This window comes from Calidris pugnax, unplaced genomic scaffold (genome assembly GCF_001431845.1).
Source record: "Calidris pugnax isolate Ruff unplaced genomic scaffold, ASM143184v1 scaffold101, whole genome shotgun sequence".
In the NCBI taxonomy this organism is placed as follows: domain Eukaryota; kingdom Metazoa; phylum Chordata; class Aves; order Charadriiformes; family Scolopacidae; genus Calidris; species Calidris pugnax.
Window position 1 is genome coordinate 376,514 of NW_015090815.1, and position 22,016 is coordinate 398,529.

General features: G+C 40.9%; 1 protein-coding gene across 4 annotated transcripts in view; it reads left to right on the forward strand.

The window, feature by feature from the left end:
• The window catches only part of CDK14 (cyclin-dependent kinase 14), a 323,677-nt gene that overhangs the window by 71,945 nt on the left and 229,716 nt on the right, over positions 1-22,016 (forward strand). For all 4 annotated transcript variants that reach the window (XR_001411694.1, XM_014939683.1, XM_014939682.1 and 1 more), the window contains exons 2-3: positions 7,369-7,614; positions 18,487-18,581. Coding sequence is in view for 3 of the 4 variants with exons in the window: in XM_014939680.1 (XP_014795166.1) it covers positions 7,369-7,614; positions 18,487-18,581 (341 nt within the window). In the remaining variant the exon portion in view is untranslated. The remainder of the gene's footprint in view (positions 1-7,368; positions 7,615-18,486; positions 18,582-22,016) is intronic.

Sequence of the window (22,016 nt, forward strand, 5' to 3'; positions counted from 1 at the left end):
GGTTTGCTGCAGGAAAGACCCTCCTTCTTTTCGATGCAGCAAATCTTGAACCATGTTAATGGAAGCAGCAGCCTGGTTGTAATTGCAGGAAAAGCTTGAATGCCATATTGTATACTGCTTTGTGGCAAACCTGAGCATCGTGCAGCTAAAAGGGAGAATTTATTTGCTAGGTTTTAACACTAACACATTTACTGTATTTTGGGGCATAAGTACAGAAATAGAGCAAAACTGGCCTTTAGATCAGCTCTGTTGACTTTCTGTCTCTTTTAATGTATGTTACAGGCTTTCAGGACTTCTGTGTGACCTTTACCTGAGACCCTGTCCTTAGGTGACAATTCCTGATGCCTGTTGTTGCAGAACAGTTGTTTTATTTTGAGGACATACGTAGACCTTTATATACCTAAGTTCTAATCTGGGTTCTCTTAAAAATCAGACCTTTTTTCCCTGTGACAAGAGGAACATCAACTTTAATGGACTGAAAACTAATTTTTCTGAGTTAAACTGTGCTATGAACAGAAAAAAAAGAATTTTAGAAGTGCTCAGCTCCACCTTGCCAAGTCTAAGGGATATACAATTGTGTGCAGTAATTCCTGACTCCCAACATTGTGTGTGACTCAGTAATTATGCTAAATTTTAGTTATTAATTTAGCAGAAGAAATATGTGTTATATGGCAGGTTTGTTGGAGCAGAGAGAAGGAGAGTAAAGAGCTGTGTAAGAACTGCCCATAATAACTTCCAGTATAAAACTTTATTCAGGTGTTTAAACTTCTTTTCAGATTTGTATGATCTTGGCATTCCTACTACAAATCTGATCAGTTGGCCTTTATGTGAGAGTGATTTGTTTCTCACTCAGCAATGACACACAGACGTTACTCTGCTCATTGAGTTCAGTGTTTCAGACAAAACACAGAGAACTAATGTCAGAGCTTCCAGTTCTTCCATCTGGCACTTCAGTGACCTTTTTATATTTGCCTTCTTCTGTATGACAAAGACAGTTGGTTTAACATCTGGACAGTTGGTTTAATCTGGATGAGGGGATCGAGGGTGCCCTCGGTAGGTTCACAGATGATACCAAGTTGGGTGGGAGTGTCGACCTGCTGGAGAGTAGAGAGGCTTTGCAGAGAGATCTGGACAGGCTGGATGGATGGGCTGAGGCCAATGGGATCAGGTTCAACAAGGCCAAGTGCCGGGTCCTGCCCTTGGGTCACACCAACCCCCTGCAGCGCTCCAGGCTGGGGGCAGAGTGGCTGGAGCTGCCTGGCAGAAAAGGACCTGGGGGTGTTGGTGGCCTGTGGGCTGAACAGGAGCCAGCAGTGTGCCCAGGTGGCCAAGAAGGCCACCAGCATCCTGGCCTGTGTCAGGAACAGCGTGGGGAGTAGGACTCGGGAGGTGATGGTCCCCCTGTACTGGGCACTGGTGAGGCCCCACCTTGAGGGCTGTGTCCAGTTTTGGGCTCCCTACCATAAAAAAAAGACATTGAGGTGCTGGAGCGTGTCCAGAGAAGGGCAACGAAGCTGGTGAGGGGTCTGGAGAATAAGTCTTATGAGGAGAGGCTGAGGGAGCTGGGGTTATTCAGCCTGGAGAAGAGGAGGCTGAGGGGAGACCTTCTTGCTCTCTGCAACAACTGAAAGAGAAGCAAGGGTCAGTCTCTTCTCCCAAGGAACAGGCGTTGGGACAAGGGGAAATGGCCTCAAGGTTTAGGAAAAATTTTTACACTGAAATGTAGGCTAATGTATTAAGCCTTGGAATGGGCTGCCCAGGGAAGTGGTTGAGGCACCATCCCTGGAGGTATTTAGAAAACAGTTTGAGATAGTGCTTAGTGACATGGTTTACTGATGGTTTTTTTGTTAGTTAGAGTTAGGTTGACGGTTGGACTGGATGATCTTAAAGGTCCCTTCCAACCTAGACAATTCTATGTTTCTAATATCAGCTTTGACTTCAGAAATGAAATAGCCATTTTTGGAGTGTGCCTCTGAGATGGGCTGTGGGAGATACATGAGTAAGTTTGTGCTGGGTACAGCACAAGGAGCATACCGTATCCCTGGATACCATTTTCAGTCTCCAAGCTCTGTTTTCGGTTGCTTCTGCTAGTTCATAAATAGCATCACTATCAATCTCTGCATCCAAATAGAGCTGAACAAATAATACCAAGAATATAATATAGGACACAATTGAGCCTGTTACAACCCCTGGAAGTTGCCAGAGAGAAACCACAGGCCGTCAGGGCAGGAAAGAAGATGTCTGTTTTATAATAATTTTCTTCCTTCCTCACATCTTCCTTTCTTGTGTGACCATTACTCTGTTTCTTGTCCTCGTTTTTTTTCCCCATTTTCTTTTTCTGTCTTACTCAAGTTCTCTTGCTGCTCTTTTTAGCTGTGCCCATCAAATGTTCAAACCCAGGAGCTGGTGCGGATGATGACAGGGAAGGGCGAGTGTTGAAGGACCTCTTTCAAACTGGGGCCTGGTAGCGCTGGTAGTTGTGGTATGAACTCGCTGGAGACGGTGTGCAGCATTACACGCTCTACTTCCTCTCTCACAATTTTATTCGCTCCCTTATCTCATCACTTACTCTTCCTTGATCTTTTCCGGTATTGTAGCTTTCTCACAGCTGAACTCTCTTCTCAACCTGTTCATGTTTTCGCTTGTGGGTGCAGCAGTCTTTTCCTGACCTCGTCTTCTCAGGGGAGATGGAGAGTGCTACCAGCTGGGCTGAGATGAGGCGGACAAGACCTGTGGTTATAAAAAGAGCGAGCTGCCCTACTGCTTTGTTCTCCAAAGAGAATGATTCTCCAGAGAGTTGCGTTTTTATTTTGAACAAAACTGCTTATAATACTCCAGAACATTCCCAAATTGTGTTTTATAAGTAGCAAATGTCAAATTCCAGTGCTGCCAGAATCTGCAGATGACTTGTGTAGTTCTCAATTGCCATGGTACCAAGGCTAGATAGAAAGTAACGTGCTTATAAAAGGTAACGAAAACTCGTACCCAGATAGGATTTTTTTCAGTAAAAATTAATGCTGGCTTTGCGCTTTCAGCAGTTCAGCTGTTGGGTTCGCAGTCACTTGGCCATTTATGGCTTTTTCTTTATATATCTGTCAGCTAAATGCAAGTGTTAAGTCTTATTCTCTGTAATAATGAGATTGTTGTGCTACCTTCCAGAAGGCTTTGGCTCTAAAAATTGTAATCTATATCCTCATAAGATTTCACTTTAAAAAGTCCAAATGCTTTACAAAATTAATTAGTGCTCCCAGTTTCTGCTTGTGATAGTGGCAGGAGCATTATTATAAACAGAAAAATGGATTCTTTTGGAGGATAAGTGACTTCCTTGCCTCAAGTCAATCAGTAGTTTGTTTATTTTTGCATTGTAGGTGCTAGATATTGGGTTTCCCTATTTCAGGTCCTTTCATACTACTTCATTTGAAACAGTACAAGTGGGCAATTCAGGTGTTTTGGTCTGATTTTTTGGTAAGAATTTTGGATGTTTGCCCTGGTATTTACCCAACAAATCACTTTTTCCAAGGGTGTACACAGTAGCAATGAGCAATAGTAAGCAGAAGATAGATGACAGTATTCTAGTATTTTATGTTAAGTCCATAGGTACTGGATGTAAAAATTTGTAGGAAGTTACATGGAGGAATTAAAACCCAGGTATAATGCATCTATCTTCCTAAAAGATGTGTTGAGCTTTTCAGAGTAGTATGTCTTTACACCGTGCAAACATTTTAAAGTTTTTTTTTTCTTCTGTGGGGTAGGATGTCTGGTCCTTCGTGCCAAAGTTGATTGTTCTTTGTTATTGAGAATATTTTTATTCATATGAATAAACTCCACTGATATGGAACAGCTTATCTTTTACTCAATGCCCTAACAGGTGATTAATTCAGGGGACATTCATGACTGTTTCAAAATTCACGAACCATAAGGACTATAAATTACTTACCTGGTTTAACTGATCACTCTTGCTCTTCAAATGATATATTAATTTAAACAGTAAATTAGTTAATCCAGCAACCTCTAGTACTAAGAATCTGTTTTGTTCGGGACCTCTTAATTTTTCTGACAGTGATGAAGCAAAAAAAATCTTTCCTTGAATCTGTATCACAATAAACCAGTTCTTTTTTTTTTTTTTTACATTAATCCATTAATCCCAGATGCAGTATTGCTTGAAGCGATTATAAGGTGATTCAAAGAGACATCTTGATTTAGAAAACATTCCATGAATGGTTATACTGATTTTTATTTGTTTAATGGGGCTTATTGTGAAATTCATGCATAGAACAAAAATGCACTTCTTGTGATTTCGGTCTCTTAACTTCAGCAGTAATCTTTATAGGAAAAAATGAGGTTTTTTGGTGTATTGCCTGTTCCACTTCTAATAATCTCTAGTTGTTAAATGTATTAAGTTGATTGGCCTGTTTTAAAATCCTGTTTCCTATAAAGAGAGAAAGCATAAACGAAGGTCCCATTTCTCTGCTCCCCATAGTTATGAGATTTGCTGGTAGAAATACCTCTTCTGAAAGTGATAACTGTGATTTCATTGCACCAGTTTTAACAGGCTAACAGTTTCTGAAATAGTTTATACTTCTGAAAGTTATACTTTGAATGTAGTTTGTGGTGGGAGAAGTACCAAATCATAGCAGTAAATCCTGAAGGGGAAGAATCACTTAAGTGTTGACATACCTTAATGTTTACTTGTATGAGGACTTCTCTTAAAGAAACAGTAATTAAAACTTCTTAATGGTTCATGTTGTTTGCTAGATAGAAGCTTTTTTAAATGGATATCACATTCATACTGAAAAGTTATTGCCTCCTCTTTCTCTTGATTGCATTTTGTAAAGTGTAATTGTCATCTTGCATGACAAGCCAAGATATCACCTATATTGTCTCCACAGATATTTGAGGTAAGTACGTGTAATAGTTAAGATGCCATCAATCACATCTTCATGTAGCACTGGTTTTAGGCTGTAGTGTCATTTACAGCATTTCAATGAATGCCCCGGCTCCACTGTTTTAAGTACAGTGTTACATAGATTTATAGAGCAAGGGCAAGAAGGGGTGTTGAATCAGATCGATCGACTTTCTGTATGTCACAAGCTCTTATGCTTGTTAATTTTGTTTTTTGTTCTGGTAACTGTAGCTAAAGCAGATATTCAACAAAATCATCCAGTCTTGAGGCTGCACTGGCACGAGATAGTTTGCACTACTTTCTGGATGACTTTGTCATCTTTATTGGAGTGCATGAGAGTGACTGCATGTAGGGTTACCCAAAGAATAGGCCCCATGCTGGAGAACCTATGGCTTATGTGGAGATAGACTGTTGAATTTGTGCATGGTAGGTCACTACAGAGTAAGTTCTAGGTTAGCTGGAGCGCAGGAGTGGCAGGTCAGGTACCCACTGCCCAGGGGCAAGAGCCAGGCCCTTGTGGTAGCCCAGCTCTTGCTGGGGGAGGGAAACCTGAAACTACCAATGAGTTTACTGCAACCTTAAGCTGGGTTGTTTTGAAGTTACAGCCAGTGCTCAGCGCTGATGTTTTAGACCTGTGCCTTTCAGATATCAGAGAGCAGAGTTTCAGTGCAAAGTTGGACTTGGCCTATAAAAGTCAGATTGTAAACCAACAGCTTAAATATTGTTTCTCTTCAGAGTTTTATGGGCGTGGTAGATGGATTGGAAATGTATAGCCTTCAACAACAGCATGAGCTTAGTTCTGTTGGCTCTGTTCATTGTGGTCAGCGTTCACTTGGAGAGCATGTTTTATTTCTGTTAGGGAACTATTGGTACAGGTGAGAGAGAAGTGATGAATGAAATCCCTTGCCTGCTCTGGCAGGAAAGGCGCTGCAGTTAAGTTTGTTAAGTTTTAGTCTTGGAGAAACCAGTTTAATCAGAAGAAATGTGAACCCTTCTAAAGCCTGGTTTAGAATGCAAAGAATACCTGTCATTAGAGTTGACTTGGTGGTGAATGGTGGTGAATGCTTCCTGTGCAGGAAGCGTACTTTAAATTCTTAACGTACAAAGGAAATTTTTGCTCTACGGTTACAGGGTATCATCAAAGCCACAAAGCATCAAAAACATAAGACGTAGTCACTCAGTATTTCTAGAAACAATTGAAATTATTTGGATTTCAAAGCACAGAATTCCTCAGGGGAAATGGCAAAGAATAATTTTTGGAGAAGTTTGTATTGGAGATAATTTGCGTTATGGGAGAAGAGCCCTGATTAAGTTGCAATAGTAAGTATTTCGTTTTGTTGTTTTCATGTTAACTATTTTATGACAGCAAGTTTTCAAAAATGTTTAGACTGTAGGTGCTTAAATGGAACATTATGCTTCTTCAGTTGTATGTGTGTGAACAGTACAGTTGACAGTAAATTAACACTGTCCTTAAATATTTGCAAATATCTTGGAAAAAGTACATTGTAGGTTCTTTTGATTTGCCTTATGATTCAAGGAGCTTCTTGGGTCTGCTTGTATCACATTCATAGCTTTTCCCTGCAGCCTGAGAGCTAAAATGATTTCTTTTCTTCCCAAGTAAGAGTCAAGTCTGGGTGAAAACAGAAGCTGAGGCCTCAAATACAACTCCCCACCAACTGTGTGATTTAAGCAAATGTCTTATATGTTGGAATGTATTCAAATTAAAAACATAAACGTACATGACTGGAGTACCCAAACTCACTGTTCTGCTCATTTGGTTCTTTTGAACTAACAATAGTGTATTTTGGTAGCTCGATCAGCGGTCGCAGTCCCCAGGGCTTGGCAGAGTCATACCTCACTGTAACAAAGAACTGAACTTCTGTGTTTTAGTGTGCTATTAAGCTGCAGTTTCACATTTCAGTGCCTGGGAATTGATTTGATTTTCTGAGACACGTGGTGATAATAATAACACCAGCACTCTATAAGCATTATTTAAAAATGCAATAATGCACTGGTATTGGATCTTTGGCAGGCCAGCACTGAAGTGCACACACAAACTATGATCATTTATTTAAGTTTAGTCTCATCCAATTTTAAGCAAATGAAAATCGATACTGCTTGCGGATACGGTGGCTATTGGAGAAGTGAAGTGGCATATTGCTAGGAACACATTGAACAAGAAATTACAAATTTGTGAATTTCATGTATGTTTCTCTTTTGTCTTCTTTTTCAGGATCCTTTAGTACACCATACAGAGATAGGCTTTTGATTGTTATGACTGTGGCGTGGTCCTCTATGTAAAATGCATCCCTATGTAAAATGCGCGTGTTGTTTGCAATTTTAATGTAGAAATAGATAATGGATGCTTATGAAGTCCAATGCCTTTTTTTGATGCTGGCTGAGGTATGGATTGACACAGACTTTAAAGCAGTTAGACTCAATGAATGCTGTTTTTTTCCTTTCAGATATGTGTCACAAAGATGTCTACACGGAACTGCCAGGGAATGGATTCAGTGATCAAACCTCTGGATACAATTCCTGAGGATAAAAAAGTCCGGGTTCAGAGGACGCAGAGTAGTTTTGATCCATTTGAGAAACCAACTAATCAAGTGAAGAGGGTTCATTCGGAGAACAACGCTTGCATTAACTTCAAAACTTCATCTGCAGGGAAGGAATCACCTAAAGTCAGGCGGCACTCCAGTCCCAGCTCTGTAAGTGCACAGTCCTGACTCCTGCGTGCATACCAAATGGTGGCATTAATAACACCAGATAAGTTTTTTCTTGCTTAAGAAGGAATTGTTTATTTGGAAAGAAAGCAAAATGCTCCTATCATCTCAGTATTTTCTTATATGTAAATAATATTAATGCTTCCTCTATGAGTATGCTGCTGGTTAGAGCCCTAGCTAAAAATGTGCTTTTGGTAAACTATTCTATGCTTCTATGAAGATTGAGTTGGAAGGGACATTAAAAGGTCATCTAGTCCAACCTCCCTGCAATGAACAGGGACGTCTTCAACTACATGAGGTTGCACAGAGCCTCGTCCAACCTGACCTTGGATGTTTCCAGGGATGGGGCATCTACCACCTCTCTGGGCAACCTGCTCCAGTGTTTCACCACCCTCATTGTAAAAAATTCTTCCTTCTGTCCAGTCTAAATCCTCCCCTCGTTTAGTTCGAAACCATTCCCCCTTGTCCTATCACAAGAGGCCCTGGTAAAAGGTTTGTCCCCTTCTTTCTTATAAGGCCTCTTTAAGTATTGAAAGGCCTCAGTAAGGTCTTCCTGGAGCCTTCTCTTCTCCAGACTGAACAACCCAACTCTTTCAGCCTTTCCTCACAGGAGAGGTGTTCCATCCCTCTGATGAATTTGTGGCCCTCCTCTGGCCTCACTCCAACAGGTCCCTGTCTTTCCTGTGCTGAGGGCTCCAGAGCTGGATGCAGTACTCCAGGTGGGGTCTCAGGAGAGCAGAGCAGAGGGGCAGAATCGCCTCCCTGGACCTGCTGGCCACACTTTGATGCAGCCCAGGATGTGGTTGGCTTTCTGGGCTGTGAGCACACATTGTCGATCATGTTGAGCTTCTCATATACCAATATCCTGAAGTTCTTCTCGGTAGGGCTTCTCTCAATGCCTTCATCCCCCAGCCTGTATTGATACCATCAGTTGATATTGATCTTCTCTCTCCTGGTTCCGGGAGGGATAGGGTTATTTCTCCCCGGGCTCTAGCAGGGACACAGGCATCCCATCCCCGGGGAGAGCTGCGGGAGGAGGGGGAGGCAGAGGAAGTCACCCCAGGGGAGTGGAGCGGGCTGGGCGTCCTGGCTGCAGTCTGTGAGTGGTGGTATTGTATTGTGGTTGTACATTCCTCTCCCAGTGTTATTGCTGTTGTTTTCTTGTTCCCTGTGCTGTTCTGTTAAACTGCCTTTGTCCCAACTCATGAGTTTTGCCTTTTTTTTCTTCTGATTCTTCCCTCAGGGCCAGGGGGGTGGGGGTCGGAGAGGAGGGAGCTGCTGCCCCGTGGTTTGTCTTTCTGTCTGAGGCCAAACCACACATTCTTCTACATTCTTCTGTGCTGACTCACAGGGACTTGCTGGGGACTTCTCATGTGTTAAAGAATTTCCTGAAATACAATTCTCATTTCTCACCTTCCTGTAATTCCCCCAGATTTATATAGCTTTATTCGGTAAACTCAGTTCTTCCTTCTGCTTGGAGGCATTGTTAGTCATCTGTGACTCTTCCTCACATGGAGTGATCCAAAGAGCACCTGGGAAGGAATAATGTGTGGCATAATGTCAGTGTTCTTGTCAGTGAACAGGGAAGAGCAGAATTTCACAGCAAAAGGTGGTGTTGGTCCTCTGCTGACCACGGGTCACACCTGCCCCTGCACCACAGTTCAGACACCCCGAGCAGGGGTACCATCCAGCCTCCTGCCCCTGCAGCCTGACTGTTACCTCAGGCAGGGGGTGTTCTGGTGCAGCTTTCATTGAGGGTATGTCTGTGTGGTTAGCTGCAGGAATTTGTCATTCTCTGGTTTTGAATCACACTTCAATTGAAAAGGGGTTTTGTATTTCATTTTTTACTAGTTCTGATTTTGTGCAGCAGATGCACTTGCGGCTTCCTCTTCTGATCATTACTTCTTTTTCTTCCATGTCAGAGGGCTGTTGTATATTCTTTCTCATTTTGCTATAACCTGATTCTCTGGAAATTCTTCTGCTCTGTAGATTATACCAGTCTGAAGGGGCATTTCAGTTTCTGTAGATATCCTGGAGCATGCTGTGCCCTCTGGGTCATATTGGCTACAGTTGTGTAGTTGTCTTTCAGTTTTGACTCTGCTTTCTTTAAGCTTTATTTTAAGATACTCTAATAGAAGTATGCTACCTTCAAGTTGCACTTTCTGTGTTTGATGAGTAGAGGGACTGAATTAGGGATAGGCTTCCTTTAGCCTCTTCCCTTTCATTGTTTAAAGTCCTCTGTAGTGATCAGGTGGGGAACTGATGTCTTACAGAAGGTATGTAGCTGAGGCTTGCAGTATCTGTGTCACTGCTTCAGCTCAGGTAAAGGTCCCTTATTTGTCTCAGAAATAACATTTTTCAAGATGTGATGTGAAAGACCTTGTTTAGAATGCCTTGGGGCATTAGCTTGTGTTTTGATTATTCTCAGAATCTTTATCAGCTCTCTGGCAGATACGGCTTCAGTGTTTGGTGAAGATCACCAAATAATACTCTGCAGAGGGCATAATATACATGTTGTGTTTTTTGTACCTTTGAAATGCTCTGCACCTTGTGATACCCCAGCTGGAGCACTGTGTCCAGTTCTGGGCTCCCCAGTTCAAGAAGGACAGGGAACTGCTGGAGAGGGTCCAGCAAAGGGCTACAAAGATGATTAAGGGCCTGGAGCATCTCTCCTACGAGGAGAGGCTGAGGAACTTGGGTCTTTTTAGTCTGGAGAAGAGAAGGCTGAGGGGAGATCTAATTAATGTGTACAAATAGTTCAAGGGAGGCTGTCAGGACGACAGGGCTGGTCTTTTCTCGGTGGTGCCCAGTGACAGGACAAGAGGAAATGGGCACAAACTTGAGTATAAGAAGTTCCACCTAAACATGAGGAGGAACTTCTTTCCTGTGGGAGGGGTAGAGCACTGGCAGAGGCTGCCCAGGGAGGTGGTGGAGTCTCCTTCTCTGGAGACATTCAAAACCCGCCTGGACAAGTTCCTGTGCAACGTGCTGTAGGTAGACCCACTGCGGCCGGGGGGTTGGACTAGATGATCTCCAGAGGTCCCTTCCAACCCTATATGATTCTATGAGAAAGATGACACACACACACATTTGGTGAAGCTGAAACTCCATGTCCCTGCCTACAGATTGTCACTTGAAAAAGAAATAATTTGCTCTTGAACATGAAGTAATTTTCTGCAGTTAATGTCATATCTTGTAACCCAGTAGAAATCGTGTGTTATTAATTAGTGTAGTGGCATACAGACAGAGGCACATTATTTTTTTGTTCTTAGAAGAAAACTTTATTTTTAGTCTTAAAGTCTTTCCACCTGATATTTACATACTCAGTAAAACAGTGACATTGCATTGCATTTTCTTCCCCCCTTCTTTTAAACATAGAAAACATCTATAAGTGTGATTTCCAAACTGCTTAAGTTCATTGAAATTGGATGTTATTATGGAATGAAATTTCCAGCAGAACAGACTTATACTTTTATCACATCATGCTTACCTTGGAGGTAGTGAAGTAGGTGTTCACCTACCTGTGTTTCACCTCTCTGCAACTGGTTAGAAGAAGGGAATTTGGCTAGGCAGACCTTTCCTCTGAGCCAGTGCAAAGGAATGTATATGTATGTAACGTATATACTTTCACAAAATGCTTATGCATAATGTATATGTGTATAGGTTTGTACATATCTGTCCATCCATCTATCCATCCATCTATCTAACTTTATTTATCTAAAAATCTTTTGCCGAGTCTTTTGCCTACCAGGGGAAAAACTTGCTTTTCTTTTCTCCCTAACTGAACAAAGAGTAAAACTACAAAACGAACTGGACAAAATAAAGAAAGCACAACTCAAAACAAACACGTGTCACTCTTTCCAAAGTAACACCGGCTTTGGAAGATGGTTTGACTCTAATTCTCTGAAAGTTGTATTTGAGATTCATCCTCTTTATGCATGTGGCCTTCCTTATTTTTGTCCAGTGCTAAGTGAAGTATTATTGTTTTCAGTGTACACATTTTATACACTAAAATAGTACTTCTGCACAGTATATAAAGAGAGTATTGCAAGTTTTATAAGCTAGCCATCTGGTCAAGATTTAGTGATGTGTCAATGCACATCAGTTTGTTGGCTTAAGATCCATGGCAATGAATTCAAGTGTCATGCTAAGGTATATGTACTACCTTCCAGTTACTTTTAAAAAACTAAACGCAGCAAAACACTGATCTTGTACCAACTCACATAAAGGTAAAATATTCATTCAGATAAAAATAACTGGATAATCAACACTTTACTGCATTTGCTCTGTACTCTTTTTGGGAGAGCAGCCTCTCTTCTGTTTCTGCAACTTCTGTTAATTTTCAGTCTTGTTATATGCAACTTTCCTCCAAAGAAGTACAAGGAAAAAGCATGAACCGATCCTATTAACATGTTGTAAATCAATTGTATAAGAAATCTAACTTTAGAGCAGACAATTGAGTCAGAATTTTGTGTAAAACTTAAGTTTTAGGCTAAAATACTAAAACGTTTTTCACGACTTTCTGTCTGCCTGAATGCTTTGTATGCCGCACTCGCCTGTCTTCCTATTCAGGTGTATGAAACCTTCTCCAGTTTTAGGAACCTGTTAATGACAAGGGTGACTGTATCCTTCCTGGTCAGTGCTTTTTCTCAAGGTAAAAAAATTTCAAAGTTCAGTGTAGAAAGCGGATTTTTCTTTTCTGGCACAAGGGAAGCTTTAAGTATCGTAACCTGGGGGATACCCTTTAGATGAAAAGTCCAGCTCCTGTGCTTTAGTAGCCTGGAGAGCGAGTAAACAGCTTTAAAACTGCATCCAGGCCTTTCACAGAGAGCTGTGTCGTTGCTCTTGCTCAGGTTGCTCTTAGTTTGTGCCAGCATGTGAAAGATGCCAGCAGCAAGGTCAGGATGAGGTAGTGGTACAGCTCAGATTAATGTTCAATTCGGATTCTTGAAATTCATCTTTGTATCCATTGAACATTGCCCTAGAATACAGTCCTAATTGCAAGATTTAAATAAGAAAGAAAAATGTTATGAAATTGATCTGTTACTGTACATAGGATAAACTTTAAGAAAGGGGACTAATTACTGTGAAACTTGCATATGGTTCTGTAAAAGAAGCTTTACCATTGTGTCAAAGAAGACAAAATGTAGATTCCTTAAAAAAAATACCTTTAGTTCTTGTAGTTTAATCTCATTTAGGCCTCTTGGCCTCCCTTTTACTTTCAAGATTTTCTAGCAATTAATTTATTTCTTTGGAGGCATATAACAAAACAGATCTTTAGTTTTGACTTTCAATAAATTTCAGTGGTCCTATGAACATAGTATTTTCCCCTTGAGGACAGTTTTATATTGAAGTTTAATATCCTGCAGTTTTTAAAAAAAAGTATAACTTTTTCTCCCTGTTACTTTTAATACTCATGTCAGTTTGAAATACTAGCTGCTGTATTCATTATTTTGGCACGCTCTTTCTATCCCTGTTACCATGGGTTATCTGTATTTCCTTAACCAGAGGGAAAAAAATACCTAACCTTGGTTACTGTAAGCCATGCTGCTAAAGATGCTCACTTGCTGTGCTCAGTGGCGCTCTTAGGCTAATCTTGTACTGGGGAAAATGTGGGCTAATAATAAAATCTGCCTTAACCAACACTATTTTCAAGGAAAGTGAAGCGTAAATGCAAACAAGTAAAACTCCTAGTGGGTTTTCTGAAGAGAAGGATGTGCACTGTCCTGCACTCCAGTTTGGGGATAACACAATCCTGTGCTGACTTTCACAGTGACTTGGAATGATATTCATTTTTTCGAAGGCATAAGGACCTTTACTCCCTTCTTTCTTAGTGATTAATCTATCTTTCTCATTTGAGTTCTCTGGAAGATTTATCCCTAGCATAAAAATGCACTTTTTGGTGACTTGCCAGTAGTTCCAATTTCTTGCTGACTGGTTGTTTATTGCCTGTTTAACTTTTTGCCTATTAAATAGTTCAGTCTTGGTCACACATGCACAGGTATTTTATTATTTTCTCCACTTTGAAAGCTGTTTTTTCATAGCAGATACAAAACTTTAACACTGAGTAATAGGCTTCTTTAAGCCTATGAATGTTCCACTGGTTCCAACCTATATGCCTAAGTAGTTTCCACTGATGTTGAATACATACAAGTCTGTGTGGCCATAGGGAGGAGACCTCTCTTTCACTTTTATCCAACTATTTTATTTTCATATTAAATACTTGAAAGCTTTAATTAACTAAAAACACATTACATATTCAGTAAATAATCAGTTTTCAGACATGGCAAAGATTGTCCTTTTATCATAGTCGCATTATGTTGTGACATATTTTTGTCGACTGTCAGCTGAACAGGAGCCAGCAGTGTGCCCAGGTGGCCAAGAAGGCCACCAGCATCCTGGCCTGTGTCAGGAACAGCGTGGGCAGCAGGAGTAGGAGAGTGGTCTGTACTCAGCCCTGGTGAGGCTGCACCTTGAATACTGTATTCAGTTTTGGGCTCCTCACCACAAAAAGATATTGAGGGGCTGGAGCGGGTCCAGAGAAGGGCAACAGAGCTGGTGAGTGGTCTGTACTCAGCCCTGGTGAGGCTGCACCTTGAATACTGTATTCAGTTTTGGGCTCCTCACCACAAAAAGATATTGAGGGGCTGGAGCGGGTCCAGAGAAGGGCAACAGAGCTGGTGAGGGGTCTGGAGAATAATCCTTATGAGGAGAGGCTGAGGGAGCTGGGGGTGTTCAGCCTGGAGAAAAGGAGGCTGAGGGGAGACCTTCTGGCTCTCTCCAACTCCCTGAAAGGAGGGAGTCTCTTCTCCCAAGTCACAGGCGATGGGACAAGAGGAAATGGCCTCAAGTTGTGCCAGGGGACGTTCAGATTGGAGATTAGGAAACATTTCTTCACTGAAAGGGTTATTAAGCCTTGGAATGGGCTGCCCAGGGAAGTGGTTGAGGCACCATCCCTGGAGGTGTTCAAGAGACGGGTAGCTGTGATGCTTAGGGACGTGATTTAATGGTGGTTTTGTCAGTGTTAGGTTAATGGTTGGACTCGATGATCTTAAAGGTCTTTTCCAACCTTAATGTTTTTATTTATTCTATGTTGGTGTTTTAGAGGGTTAAAAAGCAGTAAGGAGGAGCGAGAAGGAAGGAAAATTAATCATGGTTGAAGTATTGTAATGTTACTTCTTCAAAAAGGAGCTTTGAACATTTATCAAAATATGTGCGTTCAGCTACAATTTCTACTCTTTTCTGTTGAGAAGTCTTGTCTGAGTCAAATTGGAGGATTGCACCAGCTTTCTGAAATATGGGAGAACTTCTTGTGAGTCTGCTGCTTGTGAAATATGTCAGTGGCTGATACAAGCACTGTACATCTGACGTGTGCTGGGGATATCTCACTCCCTGTGTATTTCAGTCAACCAACTCCTATAAAGAAAGCATTGAAAAAGATGAACCAATGTGGAGAAATCCAAAGAATGAAATTCATGGCCATGAAGCTGAAAAAATAACTATATGAAAGGGGGAGTACAATAATAAAGTAGGCTAAAATGGTTACAATTTTCAGCAGTCGCGTGGAACTTCACATTATTTAGATACCTTCTGTAGCCCTTTATTTAGATTCCTTTAAGCTCAAAACTTGAGTTTTGGACAGTTTCATGTTTTTGCCTTATCTCAGACAATCTTCACCTCCTTTATAATCCAGACATAAAAGGTAAGAAGTGTCCGAACTTCTTACCACAACACTTCGTAAGCAATTTGTAATAACTTTGAATTAATGTGTGAGACTTAATCTTAAAAAAAAAAAATAAGAAAATGCTGAGAAAATAGTAAATTTGTTCCTTCATTTTCAAAACTAATTGCATGTGCTAAGTGAGATCTGTCTTGGTATTTCATTAAGAAATTTCATGCAAATTAGTTTGCAAAGTCTTCTGCTGAGGATTTCTTTTTACTCAGAATTTTTTACTTTTTTTTTTGTAAAGTCCTCTGAGGTGCTGTTCTGTACCAGGTACCTTCAAAAATTATAAGCCTTTTAAGATTACAAATGCAAGGAAAAATAGTGTCCGTTTCCTCAAAGGGAGATCTAGTAGTGTGAGAGCATGGGCAATCCCAGCTTGTGATGCAGCTGGAGTAGGGCTGAGCCCCGCTGCGGGGGTGCTGTAACCAGGGAAGAGGAGGACGTCACCCACATGGTTTTATTGCATTTGGGACAGGCGGTGGCTGATGGGTTGAGTTCCTGGTTGTTTTCTGGTTGTTTCTGGTCTGCTCTTACCTGGCATGAGCACGCATTGGACAAGTGATTTGGGCTGCCTGGGGTGGGGGACAGGTCAGCCTTGCTGCTGCCCGGAGGAGCCCTGGGACACTGAGTGGGGTTGGCCCTGAGGACAAGACAGTTGAAACCAGCACCTCTTTTGGACAGTCAGGGGTGAGCTCATGGTCCCGCCAATGCAAGCTCTTAGCTTTCTGCCTGTTCTCAGTGAGGATGCAGCACCTTCCAGTAGGAGAATGAGTCAAAAGGCATGACCTTAAATCTGTGCTTCTGGCAGTGGTGGTATGGAGAAATGAGCATGAGGCCCTGGGAATAATTACTGTTGATGATTTACTGTGTGGTAATGGATTAAAGGCATCCGGTTTCCTATCAAGATCTTCAGGCATTACAAGTTCTGACCTTTATATTATGGTTTCCAGTGGTATAAAAGAAAAGTAAATCTCAGTGTGAAAATAGGAATGAATGTGAAACACATGTATAAACCCTGTCCTTTTTCCTCCTTGCTGTATGAGGAAACCAGCAGTGAACTATTCACTGTTAACTAGGGCGGTATTTCCACTCCAAACAAAGCTACTCACTGTGTGTTCACTGCAGTCTGCACTTCCGGAAATACTTTGCTATCCCTCTTCATTATATGGGAGACACTTAAGCATCTAAACACTTTTTTCCTATAGTTTTATAATGTTGAATTTGTCCATAATTGGATACTTAAAGGAGAGGCTACTTGAATAAATATTTTAGTCACCTCTATTAGTGACATCTGTAATAAAACTGTGATTAAAAACAAATATAAAAAATTAATTTGTTTCTAACCAGGCAGAATGGCTTTTTAGGCAGAGTTTGGGAGCCGAGAATATTGCTGCCTGATCTATAATGAAGTAGTCCAAATAATGTAAGAGGAAAAAGATCTGAGAGTTGCCATGTGACGTACTTTCTTCAGTTTATTTATATTTAGGAATTTGATAGCAAAATAATAGATTGCTCTGTGCATTGAAGGGAGATGGAAGGGCTCCATTTTTCAAATATAAATGTGTACATCTGATATCATTCAATGGAAAGCTGGGATGTTGGTCTCAAAAAAGAGGATATAGGCCAATGTGCCAGAATTATGGACAAATGGAGAATATTTGAGTAAAGAGATTTTTTTTTTTAATTTTCTGGCTAATGGTAAAATGGGTGTAGTGGAGATGTATGAGACATCTTGCCTAGGATGCTCTTGTCTGTTTAAAATGGAGTAATTTCTAGGCTCTGTTGATTTAAAGCTTTTTGACCATGTTTTTAAAGGAATTTACACTCAAATGTGTCCTGTATTGTAATGTTTGTCTCCTTTCAAAAAACTGAAACTTGAGAACTTTTTGTAAATCAGGCATAAGATCTTAAATGGGAGTGTAGGCTGTGTGCAGCTGACATGGCTTAGAGTCTGCCAGTTGAATTCAGCCCTAAACAGGCTGGATTTGCTTGGCTGCCTTTCTTTGTAGTGTTAGAACCAGAGTACTAGGAAATCAGTCCCTCTATGTGATTTAAGCATGAATGCTGACCCTCCAAAGTTTGTGCTCTATACTCTTTTGTTTGGTTTATGTACGGTACATCTGAGCACTGCACTCCAAAATATATGTAGATAATGCCGAGGTCAGTTTTTTGCAGCGTCCTTCTGGTCTTCGGGGAAAAATAAAAAAGCTCTTTCCTTCCAGACAACTGGAATGTGGAGAAATGTGTGAAAACCGGATGCACTTCAAAAAATTCAAACATTTTCCAAGAACTTCATTGGAAAGTTTTAACATCAAGTGAATTTCTGGTTTTGCAGTTTTCTACTGATCTCTCTAAGGACTGTGTAAAAGTGGGGCAAGTACCAGTCTGTCACAAAGGCTAGTTGAGCTGTCTGGCCCTTTGAGCAAGAATTGCTCTTTGGTTTGGTTCAGTTTTAGGCTTCTTACTCAGGCTGCAGATATTAAGGCTACAGGACTTCATCAACTATGCTACAAGAACATGCCATGAAAATTATGATGTGAGTATGTCCACAATCTGAAGACTGTAAACATAATTCAGGATCAAGATACTCAGATCAAAGATGGTTTCCTGTGGTATTTTGACCACTACCTGAACAATGGTTGATATGCTGGGAGATTGACTACTTAGAGCGATGTTTTTGGGTCTAAAAATAAAAATAAAAGTGAAGCAGCTCTTTTTATCTGGTTTTGTAGGGCAGTTTAAGACTGTTGCTTAGATCTCTTAACAAAAATAAGATGGCTAAGTTGCCAATGATCTTTTTCCCTGTATGAAGTGATATATGTAAAAAATAAACTGGAAATGTCTCCTTGATGAAGAAAAAAATCCTTTTGATAGTTCCAGTGATGCAGGCGTATGGTTGAAATTGATAACCAGTATCTGGGGTGCTGAATGATGTTTTATTTGAGTAGTCTGTTACATTGCTTTGTTAGCTCTGCTATTAATTTTTTTTTTATTTATTTATTGTTGGCTGCTGGAAACATGGAGATCTATGAGTTTTGATAATGACGTTTGATCTCTAAAGGCTGAATCGAAGCAGTTGATGTTGTGGGTGCAATTCATGCTGAAAGGTCATATTTCTTTATTTTGTTTAGCCTACAAGCCCCAAGTTTGGAAAAGCGGACTCATATGAAAAACTGGAAAAACTAGGAGAGGGATCCTATGCTACAGTATACAAAGGGAAAAGCAAGTAAGTGGTTGTTTTTTAATTTAATTTTGTGTGTAAATGAGGAGAAGCAGAAAGTATTAACAGATGTTGCTGCACTTGTAGACAGATCCCTCTGAATGTAAAATACCATATTGCACAGGTAACGTGTCAACTTCACATCAGAACAAGATGAGATCCCGTCTTGTTAATCTGATGTTTTGTTTGTCCTTTAGCGTTGTACTACTTTCTAAATATCCATACCAATTTAATTGTCATTGCAACTACTCCACCTCAAAATAATCTACTGTATACATATCAATTTTTTTTTTCAGCCATTTTAATGTTATTTGTTGCCACTTTTTTATCCCCAGTGCCCTAACTGCTTCTATATTGTATAAAAATAACTCAGTAAACACACTTATAACATTCTTGAGCTGGTGCTTCAGTTGAGAGTTATCTTTTGTTGAGCAGACTGTCTTGTGCAAGTTCATATATTTAATCAAGTTTTCATAATCAAATTCTCAATAAAAATAAAGCAAAGCAGTTCTGAGTCAGGGATCGGGTACGTGCAATATCTTTATTTAAAAACTTTATCCAGTGAATGATAGATGAGGCAACTTAGTGTTCTCAGCAGAGAGAATATAATGACAACCATGGGACAGAAAATGTACTGAAACAAGGAAATACGTGTTGAACATATTCCAGGGTCGTTAAGTTAGGTAGATACTGAAAATTATTTTTTTCACTGAGTATTTTTAAAAAATAAGAATGAGGGATATCCTCATCTCTCAGTAGCATTGAGACTGATGAACATAGTGACAGCTGATATAAATAAAAACGTGTTCTAAATGCAAAAGAAGTATTTATGCATCTGCCATGCTGGTGCATGTGTTATCTTTCGCTGGCAGATTTCTTCAAGAAAATGCAGTTACGTTGTGTTGTCAATAGTTCAATTACACATCACCATAAGTTCAAGACACTATACATGTGTAAGCTTTTTACCGGTCTACATAATACGAGGAAATCATAGATTTCAGATTCCACCTTATTTTAATCCTTTAAAAATCACAGCACCTATCTGGTGATAGTTATCCCATATACCTTGGCTTGCAATAAGATTGAACTAAGGCAACAGGCATGCTAGATGTCCCGTCAATCAGTGGAACAGTCTGAAAGTTAAAAACAAAGCAAAGCACTTCCCTGAAACTATTTCATTCAGTGGTGATTTGTGAACATGTTACAAAACATAGATTGGTTAGAAATATTCATTTGTTTTAGTAGAGTGGACTGCAGATGTGTAAGAAATACCTCAATTATTTTAATAGTAGTTGAATAATAAATTCAAATTACTGGGCTGTCTACGTTCTCCATTATAAATAGCAAGCTCTAAATAGTAGTGTGGATTATAACAATATTATACAAAATTATTCTGCTGCTTTGTAACATCTTTTGCAAGATCTTTAATATGTACTTTGAAAAAAGTGTGTGTAACTCAAATGTGGATAAGAATGTATATGCAGAGAATATTCCTAAAGTTATACTAATATTCCTTCACTTTCTTAATTTTCATAGAATCATAGAATAGTTTGAGCTGGAAGGGACATTTAAAGGTCATCTAGTCCAACCTCCCTGCAATGAACAGGGACGTCTTCAACTACATGAGGTTGCACAGAGCCTCGTCCAACCTGACCTTGGATGTTTCCAGGGATGGGGCATCTACCACCTCTCTGGGCAACCTGCTCCAGTGTTTCACCACCCTCATTGTAAAAAATTCTTCCTTCTGTCCAGTCTAAATCCTCCCCTCGTTTAGTTCGAAACCATTCCCCCTTGTCCTATCACAAGAGGCCCTGGTAAAAGGTTTGTCCCCTTCTTTCTTATAAGGCCTCTTTAAGTATTGAAAGGCCTCAGTAAGGTCTTCCTGGAGCCTTCTCTTCTCCAGACTGAACAACCCAACTCTTTCAGCCTTTCCTCACAGGAGAGGTGTTCCATCCCTCTGATGAATTTGTGGCCCTCCTCTGGCCTCACTCCAACAGGTCCCTGTCTTTCCTGTGCTGAGGGCTCCAGAGCTGGATGCAGTACTCCAGGTGGGTTCTCAGGAGAGCAGAGCAGAGGGGCAGAATCGCCTCCCTGGACCTGCTGGCCACACTTCTTTGATGCAGCCCAGGATGTGGTTGGCTTTCTGGGCTGTGAGCGCACATTGTTGATCATGTTGAGCTTCTCATATACCAGTATCCACAAGTCCTTCCCCTCAGGGCTGCTCTCAGTCCTTTTGTCCCCCAGCCTGTATTTGGTACAAGGGATTGCTTCAACCCAGGTGGTGGACCCTGCACTTGGCCTTGTAGAATCTTATGAGGTTCCAATTCTCAAGCCTGTCCAGGTCCCTCTGGATGGGATCCCATCCCTCAGGTGTGTCAACTACATGCCTGAGCTTGGTATCATCTGCAAACTGGGTGAGGGTGTTCTCGATCCCACTGTGTTATTGATGAAAATATTGAACAGTACTGGTCTCAATACGGACCCCTGATGTCACCTATCTCCATCTGGACGTTGAGCTGTTGACCACTACCCCATCCAACCAATTTCTCATCTACCAAACAGTCCACTCATCAAAGCCTTATCTCTTCAGTTTACACAGAAGGATATTGTGGGGGACCATGTCAAAGGCCTTACTGAAGTCCAGATAATCCGTAGCTTTTGCCGTGTCTTCTGATGTATTCACTCCGTCATAGAAGGCCATCAGGTTGGTCAGGCAGGCCTTGCCCTTGGTGAAGCCATGCTGACTGTGGCAATCACCTCCCTGTCCTCTGTGTGCTTTAGCATAGCTTCTGGGAGGATCTGTTCTATGGTCTTCCCTGGCACAGAGGTGACTGACTTTTGCTTGGCTTTTACTTTTTTTCCCCGCATGGTTTTGAATTACTCTCATATTACACAGCACCTTCCAGATTCAGTTCCTCCAGTCCTCACTTTTTTTTCTTCAACTAGAGAAATGGTTGAACTACTTCGTAGCAGGGGGTGGTTATTCCTTAGGAACAGGGGGAACACTACAGGGGCTACCTGCTATTTCAAAAGGAGTTGTTGGTTGAGGTGATGCGGCCCTGTTACCTCTTCTATGCCCATGAGAAACTGAGGACTCTTTGGCCTATATGATATCCTCAAAGCAGAGGGAGCATTACTGCTACAACCCAGTATTGGGCAAGATCAGTGGACGAGGAACGTGGTGAATGGATTGGCCAATGTTGGCTCCAGCCGTTCCATGATAGCCTAACTTTGCTACTGGCAGATTGGCTCTTACTGTTTATAGCCTCATTTAAAATGATACAGGAAGAAGTAGAGGATTTTTTTTTCTAGCAGCTGGTGTAGGTATATGGGGTAAGACTGTGATATGCATCACTGTGTTCCTCTGACTACAGGCTCAGTTGGTAGAAAAAATAAGCAGAACAGGCCAAAAGAGGGCTATTTGCTTTGGCATGTATCCAG